This window comes from Callionymus lyra, chromosome 14 (genome assembly GCF_982586985.1).
Source record: "Callionymus lyra chromosome 14, fCalLyr1.hap1.1, whole genome shotgun sequence".
Classification (NCBI taxonomy): Eukaryota; Metazoa; Chordata; class Actinopteri; order Syngnathiformes; family Callionymidae; genus Callionymus; species Callionymus lyra.
The window spans coordinates 7,477,607-7,494,674 of NC_141831.1; the positions used below are offsets into that span (position 1 = coordinate 7,477,607).

General features: G+C 37.7%; 1 protein-coding gene across 1 annotated transcript in view; it reads left to right on the forward strand.

The window, feature by feature from the left end:
- The window catches only part of fat3b (FAT atypical cadherin 3b), a 202,630-nt gene that overhangs the window by 136,434 nt on the left and 49,128 nt on the right, over positions 1 to 17,068 (forward strand). The window contains 13 exon segments of the mRNA XM_087806803.1: positions 4,022 to 4,156; positions 4,222 to 4,609; positions 6,782 to 6,978; positions 8,433 to 8,586; positions 8,655 to 8,888; positions 9,519 to 9,697; positions 11,355 to 11,568; positions 11,628 to 11,842; positions 12,816 to 12,953; positions 13,066 to 13,209; positions 13,289 to 13,486; positions 14,626 to 14,903; positions 14,977 to 15,539. Coding sequence (XP_087662929.1) covers positions 4,022 to 4,156; positions 4,222 to 4,609; positions 6,782 to 6,978; positions 8,433 to 8,586; positions 8,655 to 8,888; positions 9,519 to 9,697; positions 11,355 to 11,568; positions 11,628 to 11,842; positions 12,816 to 12,953; positions 13,066 to 13,209; positions 13,289 to 13,486; positions 14,626 to 14,903; positions 14,977 to 15,539 — 3,037 coding nt within the window.

A 17,068-nucleotide genomic window follows, 5' to 3' on the forward strand; every position in this document is an offset into this window, starting at 1 on the left:
GATTTAATCGTTCCTTTAGCTGCGGAGGTCGTAACGACTGCCGCCATCTAGCGGCCTGAAGTTTTATTGCAACATAAAAATGATCAAATGCCGTACATATTGGAGTTAATTATAAACCAAAATATGTTTATTAAGTTTTTTCAACTGTATCCTCTCGTCCTCAGTCATCGCTGGGATCTCGTGGGATTTAATCGTTCCTTTAGCTGCGGAGGTCGTAACGACCGCTGCCATCTAGTGGCCTGAAGTTGTATTGCAACATAAAAATGATCAAATGCCGTACATATTGGAGTTAATTATAAACCAAAATATGTTTATTAAGTTTTTTCAACTGTATCCTCTCGTCCTCAGTCATCGCTGGGATCTCGTGGGATTTAATCGTTCCTTTAGCTGCGGAGGTCGTAACGACCGCTGCCATCTAGTGGCCTGAAGTTGTATTGCAACATAAAAATGATCAAATGCCGTACATATTGGAGTTAATTATAAACCAAAATATGTTTATTAAGTTTTTTCAACTGTATCCTCTCGTCCTCAGTCATCGCTGGGATCTCGTGGGATTTAATCGTTCCTTTAGCTGCGGAGGTCGTAACGACTGCCGCCATCTAGCGGCCTGAAGTTGTATTGCAACATAAAAATGATCAAATGCCGTACATATTGGAGTTAATTATAAACCAAAATATGTTTATTACGTTTTTTCAACTGTATCCTCTCGTCCTCAGTCATCGCTGGGATCTCGTGGGATTTAATCGTTCCTTTAGCTGCGGAGGTCGTAACGACTGCCGCCATCTAGCGGCCTGAAGTTTTATTGCAACATAAAAATGATCAAATGCCGTACATATTGGAGTTAATTATAAACCAAAATATGTTTATTAAGTTTTTTCAACTGTATCCTCTCGTCCTCAGTCATCGCTGGGATCTCGTGGGATTTAATCGTTCCTTTAGCTGCGGAGGTCGTAACGACCCCTGCCATCTAGTGGCCTGAAGTTGTATTGCAACATAAAAATGATCAAATGCCGTACATATTGGAGTTAATTATAAACCAAAATATGTTTATTACGTTTTTTCAACTGTATCCTCTCGTCCTCAGTCATCGCTGGGATCTCGTGGGATTTAATCGTTCCTTTAGCTGCGGAGGTCGTAACGACCCCTGCCATCTAGTGGCCTGAAGTTGTATTGCAACATAAAAATGATCAAATGCCGTACATATTGGAGTTAATTATAAACCAAAATATGTTTATTAAGTTTTTTCAACTGTATCCTCTCGTCCTCAGTCATCGCTGGGATCTCGTGGGATTTAATCGTTCCTTTAGCTGCGGAGGTCGTAACGACCCCTGCCATCTAGTGGCCTGAAGTTGTATTGCAACATAAAAATGATCAAATGCCGTACATATTGGAGTTAATTATAAACCAAAATATGTTTATTACGTTTTTTCAACTGTATCCTCTCGTCCTCAGTCATCGCTGGGATCTCGTGGGATTTAATCGTTCCTTTAGCTGCGGAGGTCGTAACGACTGCCGCCATCTAGCGGCCTGAAGTTTTATTGCAACATAAAAATGATCAAATGCCGTACATATTGGAGTTAATTATAAACCAAAATATGTTTATTAAGTTTTTTCAACTGTATCCTCTCGTCCTCAGTCATCGCTGGGATCTCGTGGGATTTAATCGTTCCTTTAGCTGCGGAGGTCGTAACGACTGCTGCCATCTAGCGGCCTGAAGTTGTATTGCAACATAAAAATGATCAAATGCAGTAAATATTGGAGTTAATTGTACTTTAAAAAAAAAAGTATTCAGTACTGTTGAATATCGAAACATTGTGAAGAAAAAAAACTCGCTACATTAAAGTGTATCAAATCGCTCGGAATATTTTCATATTAATTGTTAATAAAAAACATATATATTTATATACACATTTCATTGAAACATGAACCATAAAAGAACTACGATAAAAGTAAAAATATGATTCGATTCCTTTTTCTTTTTTTTATTAAGTTAAAATCAAAACATTGCTATTGAATATTGATTTACAGTACTATCATAAAAAACAATTACAATATTTAAGTGTATCAGAAAGGTGGGAATATTAATGTATTAATTGTTAGATACAATTAAAAGTAAAAAAAAATAAAAAAAAATGCCAAAACTGAAACATTTGCATATTCTGTCCTCTGTCCTCGGCTGTTTGATGCAGATAATCGTTGCCTCGGAGCTTCGATGACACTGTGTGTGATTTTCTCATCATCGTGTTGCATTCAAAGGCAAATGATTTGTTACGACACGTTCTTACACTGTTATGAAACCACGTAGTTAAAAAATCTACAAAACCGAGTCTTGTGGTAAACTCTAGAGCAGTCAAAAATATGTTGACATTTCTATTTTTTAGCAACACTGTCCTGATCCTTTTATCTCTATTGATTCGTGAGCAAGATTATCAAGACTTTGAGGAGCTGATCCTCATCCCTTTTGTCCAATTTCTATCTCGATTTCGTGTTGATACCTTGTTGGCTCCATGTAACTTTTCACAAGTTTTTCTTTCCTCATTAATCCGACAAACTTGTGATGGTTTAACTCTGCAGAGATGGTTTCTGCTCGTCGTCTTCTAGCATCGTTGACTCAAGTCCCGTGAGATTCCGCGAGATCTCAAGGAGCCACAAACGAAAACAGCCTCCACTCATTATCTAAAAATGTACTTATCAAGAGTTAATGAACCCAAGAAGCAAAATAAGAATAACCGTAGCTATAACTACTGGCTGGTGGTTTGCAGAAAATGTTATTAATGTAAGTAAGTAAGTAATTTATATTTATTTCATAAAATTGTGTATTTGTACACAAGAAATATATCAAGATATGTAATTCGAAATTGGAGTTGGAGGAAATAAAAAAAAAATTCGTAGACATTTAAACCTAATATTTCACCATCTTACACCAGGGGGCGCCAAAAACGACATTTTAAAACATACTTATTGCTGCTTTAACAAGTGTATTTATTTTGATCAATTAGTCATTTAAAAAAAAAAAAAAGTATTTTTGGTGACGCCTCTTAATATTTACGTCTCTTTTCGCAGAAATTGAAATCTAAGTAAAACATGTTAAAATGATTATTATTATCAGCATTTGTTGATGGTGCTGAGGGGCAGAAACATATATATCAAATGATTTTGTATGAACAGCTTTTTGCCGTTTCTGCCCAATTAATTTAGAAATATATTTAATCATAATAATAATAATTTTATTTATATAGCACTTTACAGTTGTTACAAAGTGCTTTGTATAGAAGCAAACTTTAGTTAAAAATGACACAATGCATTGAAACAGCACAGTAATAAAACAAGATAAAACTACACCCGTCTTAAAATTCCCGGGATTTTTCAAAGATACATATTCTAAAAATATTAAAATATTAAAATATTAAAATATTAAAATACTACATGTTAAATATTAAAATATTAAAAGATATTTAAAAAAATTATTTTAAAAATGATTAAAAATAAATATCCAAAAATATTAAAAAATATTCAAAACTATTAAAAAATATTAAAAAATATTAAAATATTAAATATTTTAAAAAGAAAATTTCAAGTTTTAAAATGTTTAAAAATATTTTAAAATCTAGTCTTAAATATTGTATTGTCACTTTAACATGCTTGCTTGGCTAGTGTCAATTTTTGTCCGATCACTATAGCAGCTTCTGCGATATATATCTATATATATATATATAGATATATATATAGATATATATATAGATATATATATATCTATATATATATCTATATATAGATATATATATAGATATATATCTATATATATATCTATATATAGATATATATATAGATATAGATATAGATATATATAGATATATATATAGATATATATATATCTATATATATATCTATATATATCTATATATATATCTTTATCTATATCTATATATATCTATATATAGATATATATATATATATCGCAGAAGTGCTATATCAGAATTGAAGGGCTTGGTAATCAAGCAAATTGTGATCATTTCTGCAGATCCTGGACGTGAACGACAACAGCCCCGTGTTTGAGACCAACACGTACGTGGCGACGGTCATGGAGGGGATGCCGTTGGGGACTCGGGTGGTCCAGGTCCGCGCTCTGGATCCAGACTGGGGTTCTAACGGACAAGTACGTGACCCTTGACTCCTCGTCTCCGATTTCCTCTCCATCTCATCGCTCACCTTGCCCATCAGGTCACCTACAGCCTCGGCCCGCTGCTCGCCTACAACGCCAAAGACTCGCCCGAAAGACCGGTCGGCGCCGCCGCCGCCGCCGCCCTCTTCGCCATCGACAGCAAGACGGGCTGGGTCACCACGGCGAGCCCCATGGACCACGAGGCCTGCTCCAGCTACAGCTTCGAGGTGACGGCGTCCGACCTGGGCGAGTCGCGCTCGCTGTCGTCCAGCGCCGTGGTCACCATCGCCGTGTCGGACGTCAACGACAACCCGCCCACCTTCGAGCGCCAGCTCTACCGCGGCGCCGTGAAGGAGAGCGACCCCCTCGGGGAAGTGGTCGCCGTCCTGAAGACCCGAGATAGAGACGGGACCGATCAGAACCGCCTGGTCAGCTTCTACATCACAGGTGAGGGGGAAAAAAAGTCCCTCTGGAGCCACCGTAGAAAAAAAAAAAAACACCATCGCTAAAGGTCACGATTTAAATATCCTTGAATGTCAAACACGACTAATCCTCTGCTCTTAAAATCTAATAAATTAAAGCTGTAATTCTACATCACGAACCCGGAAAACAGAATTTGTTTTGGAGACATCTCAAAGCAATATTCTTTTAAAATGTCACATCATTAAAATGAATGAGGGTTTTTTTTTTTTTTTCGCGCACGAGCGGCAATTCCAGCGCACGTTCGCTCAATCTTTCTAAGGAATAAGATGATGACATGTACTACTGAGAGAATGCATAAGTTAGTACTACTTAATGAAATATTTCTGAGTCGGGGGAAGATCGTGATTCATGTAAAGTTGTGGTGCAATTCTTTTCAGGGACGTTGATCATTAATGTGTTAGAAACAAGTGTTTAAGGAGGAAGAAATGTCGGGTTTGTTTAATGGAGTCAAAGAATAACGGACAGAATATGTGCAACTATATTTTTTGGGGGCGAAATATTTCAGTATCTTACACCAGGGGGCGCCAAAAACGACATTTTAAAACGTACTTATTGCTGCTTTAACAAGTGTATTTATTTTTGATCAATTAGTCTTTTTTTTAAATGTATTTATGGTGATGTCTCTTCATTTTAATGTCTCCTTTTTTTCATTTATTGTGTTTTATTTTATAAATTTAATCTTATTATTATAATTCTGTATTTTGCAATGTCGTAACAAATTCCAACGTGTTTATGACATTGATGATAAAAGTTTTCTGATTCTAAATTTTAATAAATAAAGTACAAAATATATATTTTTTAATTAAATAATGACGTCAACAATAACCATAAGATTATATCACAAGATCAGAAAACATTTGTTGTAAACACACAATTACAAGTTAATAAAAAGCGTCAAAATGTTTTATTTATGTTAAACATTAATCAATAAGTTGGTTTTGAGGGTCTTTATTTAAGTTCTCGAAAATGTCCCCTAAAGTTAGTCAAAAAAAAGTTTTGATTCACCATCTGAGAAGTTGGTGAGGGTTGCGAAGAAGAAAAGTTTGCTGTAGAGGCGACTCAGCATATATGGTGACAGTAACTAAGTAAGTAATAGTTACTTGTAAAGCACCATTTTAGACCAGGGTCACAAAGCGCTTGAACAATCAAAAGCAAAATACATACAAATTTAAAATCTCTAAAAGACCAAGACAACATGGATCAGGGGAAATGTGAGTTCTTCTACTAGAGCTTGTCAGAATTCTCGCTGCACAGTTTTGTATCAACTGCAGGCGAGACAGTATAAAAGATGATAACAATATTGTTTCAACAATACTAACTCTTAATAGACCTAGACATGATTTACTTTTTTTTTAAATTATTTTTTATCATAAACTTAGGCAAGGGCGTCAAAATCCTTAATAGGTCAATCAAATTTAGTTTAATTTAATTATTCTCATATTGTCATTTTATTCTTAGAGGCTCAATTTACCTTAATTTTCTCAATAAATTTCAAAATAAAACCTAATATGTCTCTTATTTTATAAACACTGACATCTTTATAGGTCAAAATATCAACATCATCTTCATTAACTTCTATTTTGAGCCAACAATCCAACATGAAATGACTTAAAGACGTTAAAAAAAACTTTAAAAATCTTGTGCATCTGTGCAAAAAAACAAGACTATTGTGTATTTCTGTTGCTTATTCTTATGCATTATATGACTTCGATAGCCTCTAACTTCTGGGAAAAAAAAGTTTCGTTGCGTTCAGATCATTATTAAAAAAAAAAACAAGCAGACACTATTTTTGAGGACGTGGTGGGAGGAAGTGGGTTGTGAGCCAGCATTGGATAAACAACAACAATATAAAAAATAACGAGTAATATCTCAAGAGGAACGACCTTTGCCCTCCAGTGCAGTAATTACCGTATATTTTCACGAACACCAGGGACGATAGTATCTATGAATTCGCACTTTATTCTGGATTACTTTTTAATATTCATGTGAAACTCCTTTCAAGGTCATCACCGTCAGTGACCTACGTAGGTCGATCACTTGCTTTAAATAGTGAGCAGTGATATCTGTAGCTTTTATTTCAAGGTGTTGAATAATAAATACATTTTCACGAGCGTTCTGATTGGTTCCCCTGCTCAGGCGGGAACTCCAGGGGCGTCTTCGGCCTGGCCCTGGTGCAGGGCGAGTGGAAGGTCTACGTCAGCGGCCCCCTGGACCGGGAGCAGCAGGACTGGTATCTGCTCAACATCACGGCGAGCGACGGCCTCTACGTCGCCCGCACCGCCGTGGAGGTCAACGTCATCGACGCCAACGACAACTCGCCCATTTGCAACCAGGTCACGACCTTTGATTCAAAACGGCTGGTTCATAAGTAACCGATTGTGTGTTTTTTGTATATTATTGTACATTTTATTTAAACACAACATTTTAATATTATAAAGAAACATTTGATATCATTTAAAATACATATTATTTGTATTTATGTTTTCTTATTTTTGTTTGTTTTTGTTTTCAATTTTATAATTTGTGAGAAGAAAAATAAAGTAAAAATGTTAGTTTTTGGGAAATAATTCTTTACCTAGTTTTGTTAAAAATTGAAAAAGCAATAAATTATAACATTAAAATGTGTTTAACCCTCTGGGTCAAAATGACCCGATGGGATACCACAAACACATTTGTTTTCGAGCCTTTGGGTCACAATGACCCTAAAAAATATTCCAGTTTTCTTTAATTAAAAATAAATAACAAATATTGTTTATACAAACTTTAACAAGAAATTATTGTGTATAATTAAAAAAGTTCACAGTTATAATAATCAATATTATTATAACATCAATAATAATAGAAACATGCTTTTATATTCAATAGTATAATTTTAAAACTGCAATTAAATTCATATAAAAATAATTAAAGTTAGAATTTCAAGTTCATACCCAAAAAAAATACATTCATTTATCCGTCTTTGAAAAGGTTTAAAAAAAATATTAAATATTTATATTAAATCAAATCTTTTATAAAACGTGCATTAGACCTTTATTTTATATAATTCAAAAAGTCTACAGTTAAATAAAAAATAATAAAAAGTCGCTTTTATATTCAGTTGTATGATTTTATAAGAATAGTGGAATTTGTACTAAAACATACTTTAATTTTAGCTTCAAGTACATACACTGAGCAGAAATACAGTTTGCAGCTCATATCCTAATAGGGATGCGATATAGTGTATAAAACTATTCATTAGTTAAAACTTGTATAATAATTATTGTTTTTTAATCAAGTATCAAAACTATTGATATATGGTCACATGATTTTGTTCGAATTAGCCAAGACAACTATATTTCTACTACAGTATATCCTCACTTTTTATATATATATATATATAAAACAATATATCATCTCTAAATAACATATTCAATATCGAGATTCCACTTTTGCAGTGCATTATTGGACTTTTCTCTATGCATCAAAGCAACTGTTTTATTTACCCGAGTTCCTCCAGCAGTCGAGTTTTATTTCGTTGTATTATCTGAACGAGCAAAATCAATCTCAAGAAGCGGCAGAACGATGTTGTACCTTTTTTTCTTTTTTTTTCCCTCTATTTTGCTGCTTTTGTTTGGTGAAATATTCATGTCGGTGTTTCTCTCGCTGCACTCACCGGGTGAACTCAAGCGGCGGCAGCAGGAAAAAGCACTTAACTCACCTGTACTGGATAATGGATGCAGATTCACGTGTTTTTATTTCTACCAAATGAACTGGTTTTTTTTTTCGTTTTCATCCCCCTCTTCACCAGGCGGTCTACAGCGTCTCGTTTCCAGAGGACACTCCGGCCAACAAGGGCGTCCTGACGGTGGGAGCAACAGATGCTGACTCAGGCTCCAGCGCAGAAATCCAATACTCGCTGTTTGGCATCGGCGTGGAAGATTTCTACATGGACGCAAACACCGGTAATCACTCGTCTCTTTCAACCTCCCCTCGCCGCTTTATTGGTCGTTCTAACGCCCCGTTCTTGCAGGAGAGCTTCGTATAGCGGTCGCCATGGACCGGGAAACCTCGTCCTCCTACAAGCTGATCGCCCAGGCCACCGACGGCGGCGGCCTCTTCTGCCGCGCCGACATCTCCCTGAGGGTGTTGGACGTCAACGACAACGCCCCGGCCTTCTCCTCGTCCTTCTACATGGCCAGCGTCTACGAGAACGCGGCGCCGAACACGTTGCTGACCAGACTCCAGGCCCGTGACCCCGACGAAGGTACTTGAAAATTAAATAAAAGCAGAGAGATCTATCGCAGACGTCTTCGAATGCCAGAACGCAAAGATCTCACAAAATGGTGGATCTTTTATAGTAGAATATTCAGGTGAACGCCTCTAGTCATTTGTACATGTAGGATTGGTCAGTGACTGTAAACACTTGATTCTAAGATGGCCGGTCGCACGTGATCGTAGTGGAAACTTACCGAAGGTTGTTGTCTTCAAGAGAGCTGTTCCCAGCGACTTGCTGCTCTGTTGTGTCTTTCAGTGCGAGTTCTCAAACAGGTGTCCAGACTTCCTGGAATCTGGGATTGTTTAATCTTTCTGTGTGTGTGAGGTTTTGTGACCTCGGCCTTTGAGTTGTGAACCTGAGTTTAGTTTAAGTGAATGCAATGCAAGACAATGATTATTTAATATGAATTAAATATGAAAGATTATCAGTTAATTGATTGTCTAAGCGCTTTGTGACCCTGGTCTCGAAAAGCGCTATATAAATAAATATTACTTACTTACTTACTTACTATTTGAAATGTGTGTTAAATCTAGATGATTGATTACAGTAAAGTTGTCATTTCCTTACAAGGTTTTTTTTAAAAGTCAGAAATAAAAAAACGTTTTCGTGTTCGTCCAGGACTGAACCGAACCGTGGTGTATTCCCTGCTGGATTCCATCGACGGGATGTTTTCCATCGATCCGGTTTCCGGCGTGGTGGTCCTGGAGAATTCCCTGGACAGGGAAAGCCAGGATTCGTATCGGCTCCGCGTGCAGGCGACGGATCAAGCCGGTCAGGAGGGGGCGCTGTTCTCGCAGGTAGAATAAACCCTTTAGGTTATCGATCGGCTATTATACCAACTTTTTTATATTGAATTCAAAAGGCTATGAGTTTAAACATATTACGTTAAAAACATTTATTTTTGGATTATTAGGATTAGAATATCAAATTCTATGTTTAAAAAATAAGTCAATCATTTTGAAAATATTTAAATGAAATTATAAAAATACTAATCCATCTTACAAATAGTTTAATTTATTTATTTAAAAAAAATAAAATTCCTCAAAAACACGTCAATAAAACAATTCATAATGTTAAATGGCACTGATTTACTTCCATACACCTTATTTATTAAAAAAAAATCAGTTTAACATTCATATTTTCCCCACAATACGGTGGAGGATTGAGCTGATCAACAATTTGACACATTAAGCTACGTTATACAATGTGGCTAACTGGAATAAAAATTGTATATATTTCTGTCGCCAAAACTATAATTTTCAACTGTTATTGTTGTTAGCATCGATGCTAGTTAAACTCACTTCATACCGGCAGTTTATGCCACTTGCTAATCTAGTTTCTTTGACGTTTAAGTCAAAATTAACCAATTTTTGTTAGCATGTGTCGTTGTTAGCGAGTCGACATATTCCATTTATGCCAGCATTTTGTGTAACCGTTGCTAACCTTTCGTGCTACAATTACATACATTTATTTTACGATACAATTATTAGTGATGATAATTAAAAATTAAATATTAATTATAGCTGTAGTTTGAAATATTTGTACTTGTAATTTGTAATGTTACTATCATTGTTTAAAGATTGTCTTTTTTAATTAATTAATCTTTAAAAATGTTGGCTAAGTTGAAATTTTGTCCGGGTAAGATAAGCATTATGATAAGAAAAACTTTTTTTTTTCTACGCTAAAAAGTCATGCCTTCTGTTGACACTTTCTGCATTTTTTAATTTGATTTAGCTCAAGCGCTAAAAAATAAATTGTATCTCTAAATTGTTGCCACGTTGTTGGCAATTTATTTCTTGTGACAACTATCTTTCTTTAAGCCACTTTTTATTTTTTATTTTCTTGCTTATTTTTTTGGCATTTTTTTCAATATTGTATTATAGGATTTATCTTTAGTCTGAAATTTATTTTTTTTAAATCTTCACATTTGTTATGTTTCTTGACCTTTTTCCCCAGACTTTTCATAGAAAACCTTTCAGAAAAAAAAACCTGTTTGTTTTCAAATCTCTCAAAAAGCCACGGTGGTCAACTCATCACCTTTCAAACGGACTTAACCGACTCATTTGTAATTCTACAAACGCACTCGTCCAAAAAAAAAAAGCCAGAGAAGGAAAGCTGCCAATGAATAAACATGGCTCTTACTGGAGAGATGAGATAAGACGCCTCTTAGATTCCAACCAAGATTAATGCTCCTCAAGTTGTGCTTTTGGATCGGAGAGGAAAATGTTCAGCGAAATAAAGGACAAGGACACCGAGATAAAGCGCCGCTGCATCACTCACTGCTCACAAGTTCTAGAGGTTAAAGCTGGCAAAACAAGTTATAAATAACCTCCAGGAATGCAGAGCATTATTATGGGATGCCAGGTGTCGGTACTGTGAGCCAAATGTAAGACAGGGATGAATTAAGTTTTCGATTCAGGGGGAAAATTTCAGGAACATTCTTCTTGTCGCCAGGTTGATTTGAGGATCCTGGTCCTGGACGTGAACGACAACGCTCCGGTCTTCCAGAGGCGCGACATCGCCGTGACGGTCCCGGAGGACGTCGCCGTGGGCACCGAGGTGGCCCGAGTGGTGGCGACCAGCGCCGACATCGGACCCAACGCCGACATCACGTACAAAATCAGGGCCGGCAACGAGTTGGGAAAGTTCTCCGTGGACAGGAACTCAGGTTTGTGAGACGATAAATGAGTTCCTGGATCACCGTAGAAATGACGCTTCATCTTCCAGGATCCATTTCCGTGGCCGATGATTTGGATTTCGAGGTGTGCAAGGACTTCTATCTGACCGTGGAGGCCTGGGACAGCGGGAACCCTCCCCTCAGCACCGCCACCATGGTGATCATAGAGCTGATGGACGTCAACGACAACGCTCCCACCTTCAGCCAGGACGTCTACAATGTCCTGGTCAGCGAGGACGCCTCTGTCGGGCAAACGGTCGCATGGGTACGTTTACAAATCAGCCACAGGGTTTCGTTCCGGGGTGTTAAACTCACAACCACACAAGGGGGTGAAATCCATTAGCACTCTTGGTCGAGGTCCGAAGACATTTGATATTTGTGATTAACAGGGATTATCAAGTTCCCATCAAACTCGGCTGTACTATTATTGAAAGTATAATTGTTGACCTCCTTTATCTCAGAGTTTGACACATGTGATTTAGTTGAATTGGTTTTGACAGTCAAGAGTCCCTGAAAATCGACGGCTAGTCATGGTGCCCCATTGTAACCTTAATCTAAACTCAACAGTCAACCCTTTTAGCCACTTACTAACAATAGGAAACAATTTTCTCTGATATTTCTTCCTCTAAGTCAATTGACTTGACTGGTTTCATTGTGATTTAAAAGCAGCCCTGACCCTAACCTTAACCCTTACCATAACCATAACCATGACCCTGACCCTGACCCTGACCCTGACCCTGACCCTTACCATAACCATAAACATAAACATAAACATAAACATAAACATAAACATAAACATGACCCTGACCCTGACCCTGACCCTGACCCTGACCTTGACACTGACCCTTACCCTTACCCTGACCCTGACACTGACACTGACACTGACACTGACACTGACACTGACACTGACACTAACCCTTACCCTAACCCTTACCATAACCCTGACCCTATCCATAACCACCAGAATTAATAGATCAGGTGCATTGTCAATTTGTTTTTAGAAAACTTAAGTGCACCTTAGAGTCCAGAGAATACGGTATGCTTTATGGGGAACAACTATAGAGTAGTTGGATGTTCTGTCCTTGAATCAATTATTTTTTCCTAGAGTCCTCTATAAAAAATTCCATCTAGATCTTTGTTCAACAGCAACTTCAGACTAACTAAACTCTTCTCCTGGAACGCCTTGGATTTCCAAATCTTCTGCTCTCAGTCATTTCCATTGCTCTACTTTTTTGAAGGTTCTAGCCGAGGACCTTGACAGCCAAGTCAACGGTCGCATCACTTACTCGATCCTCAAGGGGGATCGCAGCAACCACTTCTGGATCGACCCCGTGACCGGACACCTGAAAGTCAACAAGCCGCTGGACAGAGAGTTGGTAAGTGCGATCGATTCTTACTTTAACGGTTGGCGAGCGATGCTGAGATGCTGAAACTCTTCAAGACGAGTTTGTGTTTTATTAAAACATGAAGCTCTTCTCCTCCTTCTAGATCTCCAGATACACTCTGTCAGTGCAGGCGTTCGACAGCGGCTCTCCAGCGATGTCCTCTACCGTCACCGTTAACATTGATATATCAGACGTCAACGACAACCCTCCCGTCTTCACCCCTCCTAACGCCACAGCCGTCATCCAGGTAATAGTCGTTTCTCCTTTTTTTTAATATTTGTTTATCTCTCTCTTCCGTCTTTGAACTTCCTATATCTCCCTCCTAGCTAAACCAAGCCGCCGGCATGACCCTGCTAACGCTCTCAGTGAGCGATAAGGACTCGTCTCGGAATGGGCCGCCCTTTGAATTTCGAATTATTTCCGGGAACGAGGAGAGATTTTTCTCCCTGGATCAGAGCGGTACCTTGAAATCAAATCGTTTGTTTGGCCCGGAAGCCCCGAGAGAGTTCATTGTGGAGATCCAGGTGAGCGGTTTTAACAAGTTTAAACGAGAATACAGTGGTCCCTCGCTATATATCGCGATTCACCTTCCATTGTTTTCCTTTTTACGTGAATTTTAAAAATGTTTTACCCACTACTGCTTTGCTTGAACTTTTACAAAGGGGTGATTTATTTGACTTCAAAACAATCCCAAAACCAAGTGCGAGGCACTTGGTACCGTACCCACCTTACCTAGTGAACTCCAACGATGCCTTTTCTACACACAGTTCTATTTAGTGACGGCTGATAGGTCGCTACTATACTGTATTCTAATTATACAACGGCATTTCAATACTCGTTTTATGTGCCCTCTCTCAAGTATTAAAATTAAGCCCTGGTCTACGTTGCTATTTTAAAAGTTGATCGACAGTTGTGATTGGTTGGCTGGGCGGCAAAGCATTCCGATCACAGTTACTCAAAGGCGTGTTGAGAAAGATGAGACTTTATATGCAATGTTGAGTCTTGAGGTTCAAATAAACCGTGATTTAAATTGGAAAATTAAATGGCCAAGACTTCGTAGATTCCGATCGATGCAACAACACATTCTGATTCCGAACTAAGTGGAAGGCACTAAGTTCCGCACCCACCTTACTTATGGTGCTCGCAAAACAGTGAACTCTCATGATGCCTTCATACGCACGGCTCTATTTAGTTACATGTGATTATACACTAAATATTTTAATTCAATTGTTATGTTGCTACGTCAAAAGGGATCAACAGCTGTGATTGGTTGGCTGGGCGGCAAAGCATTTAGGTCGCAATTCCCAAGAAGGAAACCTAATGCAATGCTGAGTTTAGAAGTTCAAATAAACCTTAATTTAAGTGAATTAATTAAATGCGCACAACTTCGGATCTCTATTGATGCAGCTGTGATTAATTGGCTGGGCGGCAAAGCCGGGGATGTTGAGAAGGATGACGCCTCATGTTGAGTTTGGAAGTTCAAATAAACCATAATTTAGGTAAACAATTAAATTGTTGACGTTGACGACTTTAGGGATTCCGATTAATGCCGGGATTTCTTTGGAACGTAACCTTAGCGATAAACGAGGGACCACTGTATAGTAAAACTACATGAAATTCAAAAATATATTCTGGAATTGTCATTAAAGATTGGTATTCCTAGGCAACCGACTCTGGGCGGCCGCCCCTTACTTCCTCGTCTTGGGCTTTCCTGAGAGTCATTGCAAACAGTCAGTATAAACCCACCGCCACTCGCCTGGAAATCTTTGTCGTCATGGTAACAGATACCTTCCAGGGTGGACCCATTGGACAGATTTACGCCACCGACCGAGACCCCAACGACGTGCTGTCTTTTACTCAAAAATCCACTCCCAAGAGCATGTTTGAGGTCAACAGACAGGACGGCAGAATCACGGCTCTTCCCGGTCTCGAACCCGGCAGGTGCTTGTCCGCCAAAAAAGGAATCCAGAAGCCGAATTGCAAGATATTTACTAACCTTTTTAAAACATTTCAGGTATCAAATCAATGCTACAGTTAGCGACGGACGTTTCGGGGTGATCGCGGACGTGTCGGTGCAGGTGGAGCAGGTCACGGATGTGCTCCTACGTAGCGCCGTCACGCTAAGATTCCCCTCCTTGTCCCCGGAGGACTTACTTAAACGCTACTTCAGCCAAATCAAGCTAATGCTGCGCGGACTCGCCGGATGGAAGTGGTCGCCGGGGCAACAGGACCCCATCCACGTCCTCAGCATCCAACCCGTGTCTGGGACGTCGGATCTGGATCTGCTGTTGGCCGTGGAGAGGCCGGAGACTTCGGGAAGCGGACGGATGGGAGGTTTTTACTCTCGGAACGAAATGGCCCTGAAGTTGGAGGAAGCGGTGGCCCGTGGGAGGGTTCGGGGGGTCCTGACCGGGGCCGGGACCGTCGGTACTTCTTGCTCCGGGCAGCTGGATTGTGGAGACCGGATGTGCGAACAGACGGTGGTGATGGAGGAAGGTCCCGTGGTCGCCTACAGGACCGACAGGTTCGGCCTGGTGATGCCAAAATTCAAGAGAACGGAGACTTGCAAGTGCCCGGGTAAGAATCTTTTGTCGGATAAATAACAAATAAACATTAGTCTTTTTTCACAAAAAAAACTTTTTTTTTAAAGTTTATAAAGTCTTAAGATCTGGGTTTAACTCTATCAAGAGCTATTTTGGAATCTGACTATTATTAGTTATATCTTATGAGTTCTATGTCAGTCAATACATTTTATATTTATTTTGTTGTTTTATATTTGATATATGTTTCGCTTTAAATTTTGTGTTGTTTTTGTCAAATTTATGTGTAATTTTGTTGTTTGAATTTGTTCCCTTGGAACTGTACAATCAAAGCTTTATGAATTGTATAATTTAAAGGGATGATTTTAATCCTTCAACCATCTTACGTAAAATAAAAATAGGAAATTAAATAGTACATTTATTTAAATTGAGCTTTAAATAGGAATGATAGACAAAAAACTCTTGGACAGAAGGAAGTCAGTATTCTAAGATAATATCTATTAATAAAGAAATACAACTGGATGTAGAAACTTTTAAGATTCACTGGGGTTGTTACATCGATATTCAACAGCATAGTAACAATTTATTAAAAATAACAATATATTATTTTCCAATCAAACCTCTGGCCGCTAGTTGGCAGCAGTTGTTACAGCATCTGCAGCTAAAGGAAGACTAAAATGAGATCCCAGCGATGACTGAGGACGAGAGGATACAGTGACTCCAGCAGCTTTTAAAGCTGATGTTTGGACATATTTTGGTTTGAATACAAATGAAAGCAGTTACGACTTCCTCAAGAGTCATTTGGTCTGTAAATACTACAACACCAGAGTCAAGTACTGGACAATACTACACATATATCCTTGTTACTACAGTATCAAAAAAATCGTATCGCTGTACTTGTATCATGATACATATTGTATCAACTCCTTCTTCTGATCTAAATAAGCTATTTTAATGTACAATACTTTTATTTTAAATACGTTTCCCTTAGTAATACTATTTTCAAAAGTTTTCCCCCCAACAAAAAGATATTTACAAGAAAGAAAGAAAAATGTTTTATGACTCAAGAACAAACAAAAGTACCTTCAAAATGATGAAGAAGATCAACATAAAAAAGGACATAAAATGAGCTGATACTTTAATTCGGGGCATATTTTATATGTTTCTATTTATTTTCTTTCAAGATCCTTAAGAAAAAAATAAAACCTTTTACTAATAAATTATTTCTGTAACAAATAAAATGGCAAAATATTAAATTTAGTGATACCATGACATCATAAAATAAATCTAAATTAGATGTATAATTGTGTAATATTTAATTTTAAATACCTATAATTCAGAAACACTTTTTACAAACCGTTTCCCCTAAAATGCAGGGATGAAGGAAATAAAAGAAGAGAAAAGAAAAATCCTTCAACAGAGATATTTAATGACCTTAATTACAAATAAAATAATCGAGTTAGTTTAGTTAAATAAAAAGATTGTCATCACAGGAATTTATAGATGATCATTTTTAGCCAAAGCCAAAGAAAAGAAGGGATGAATAAAAGTTAATTTAATGGAAAA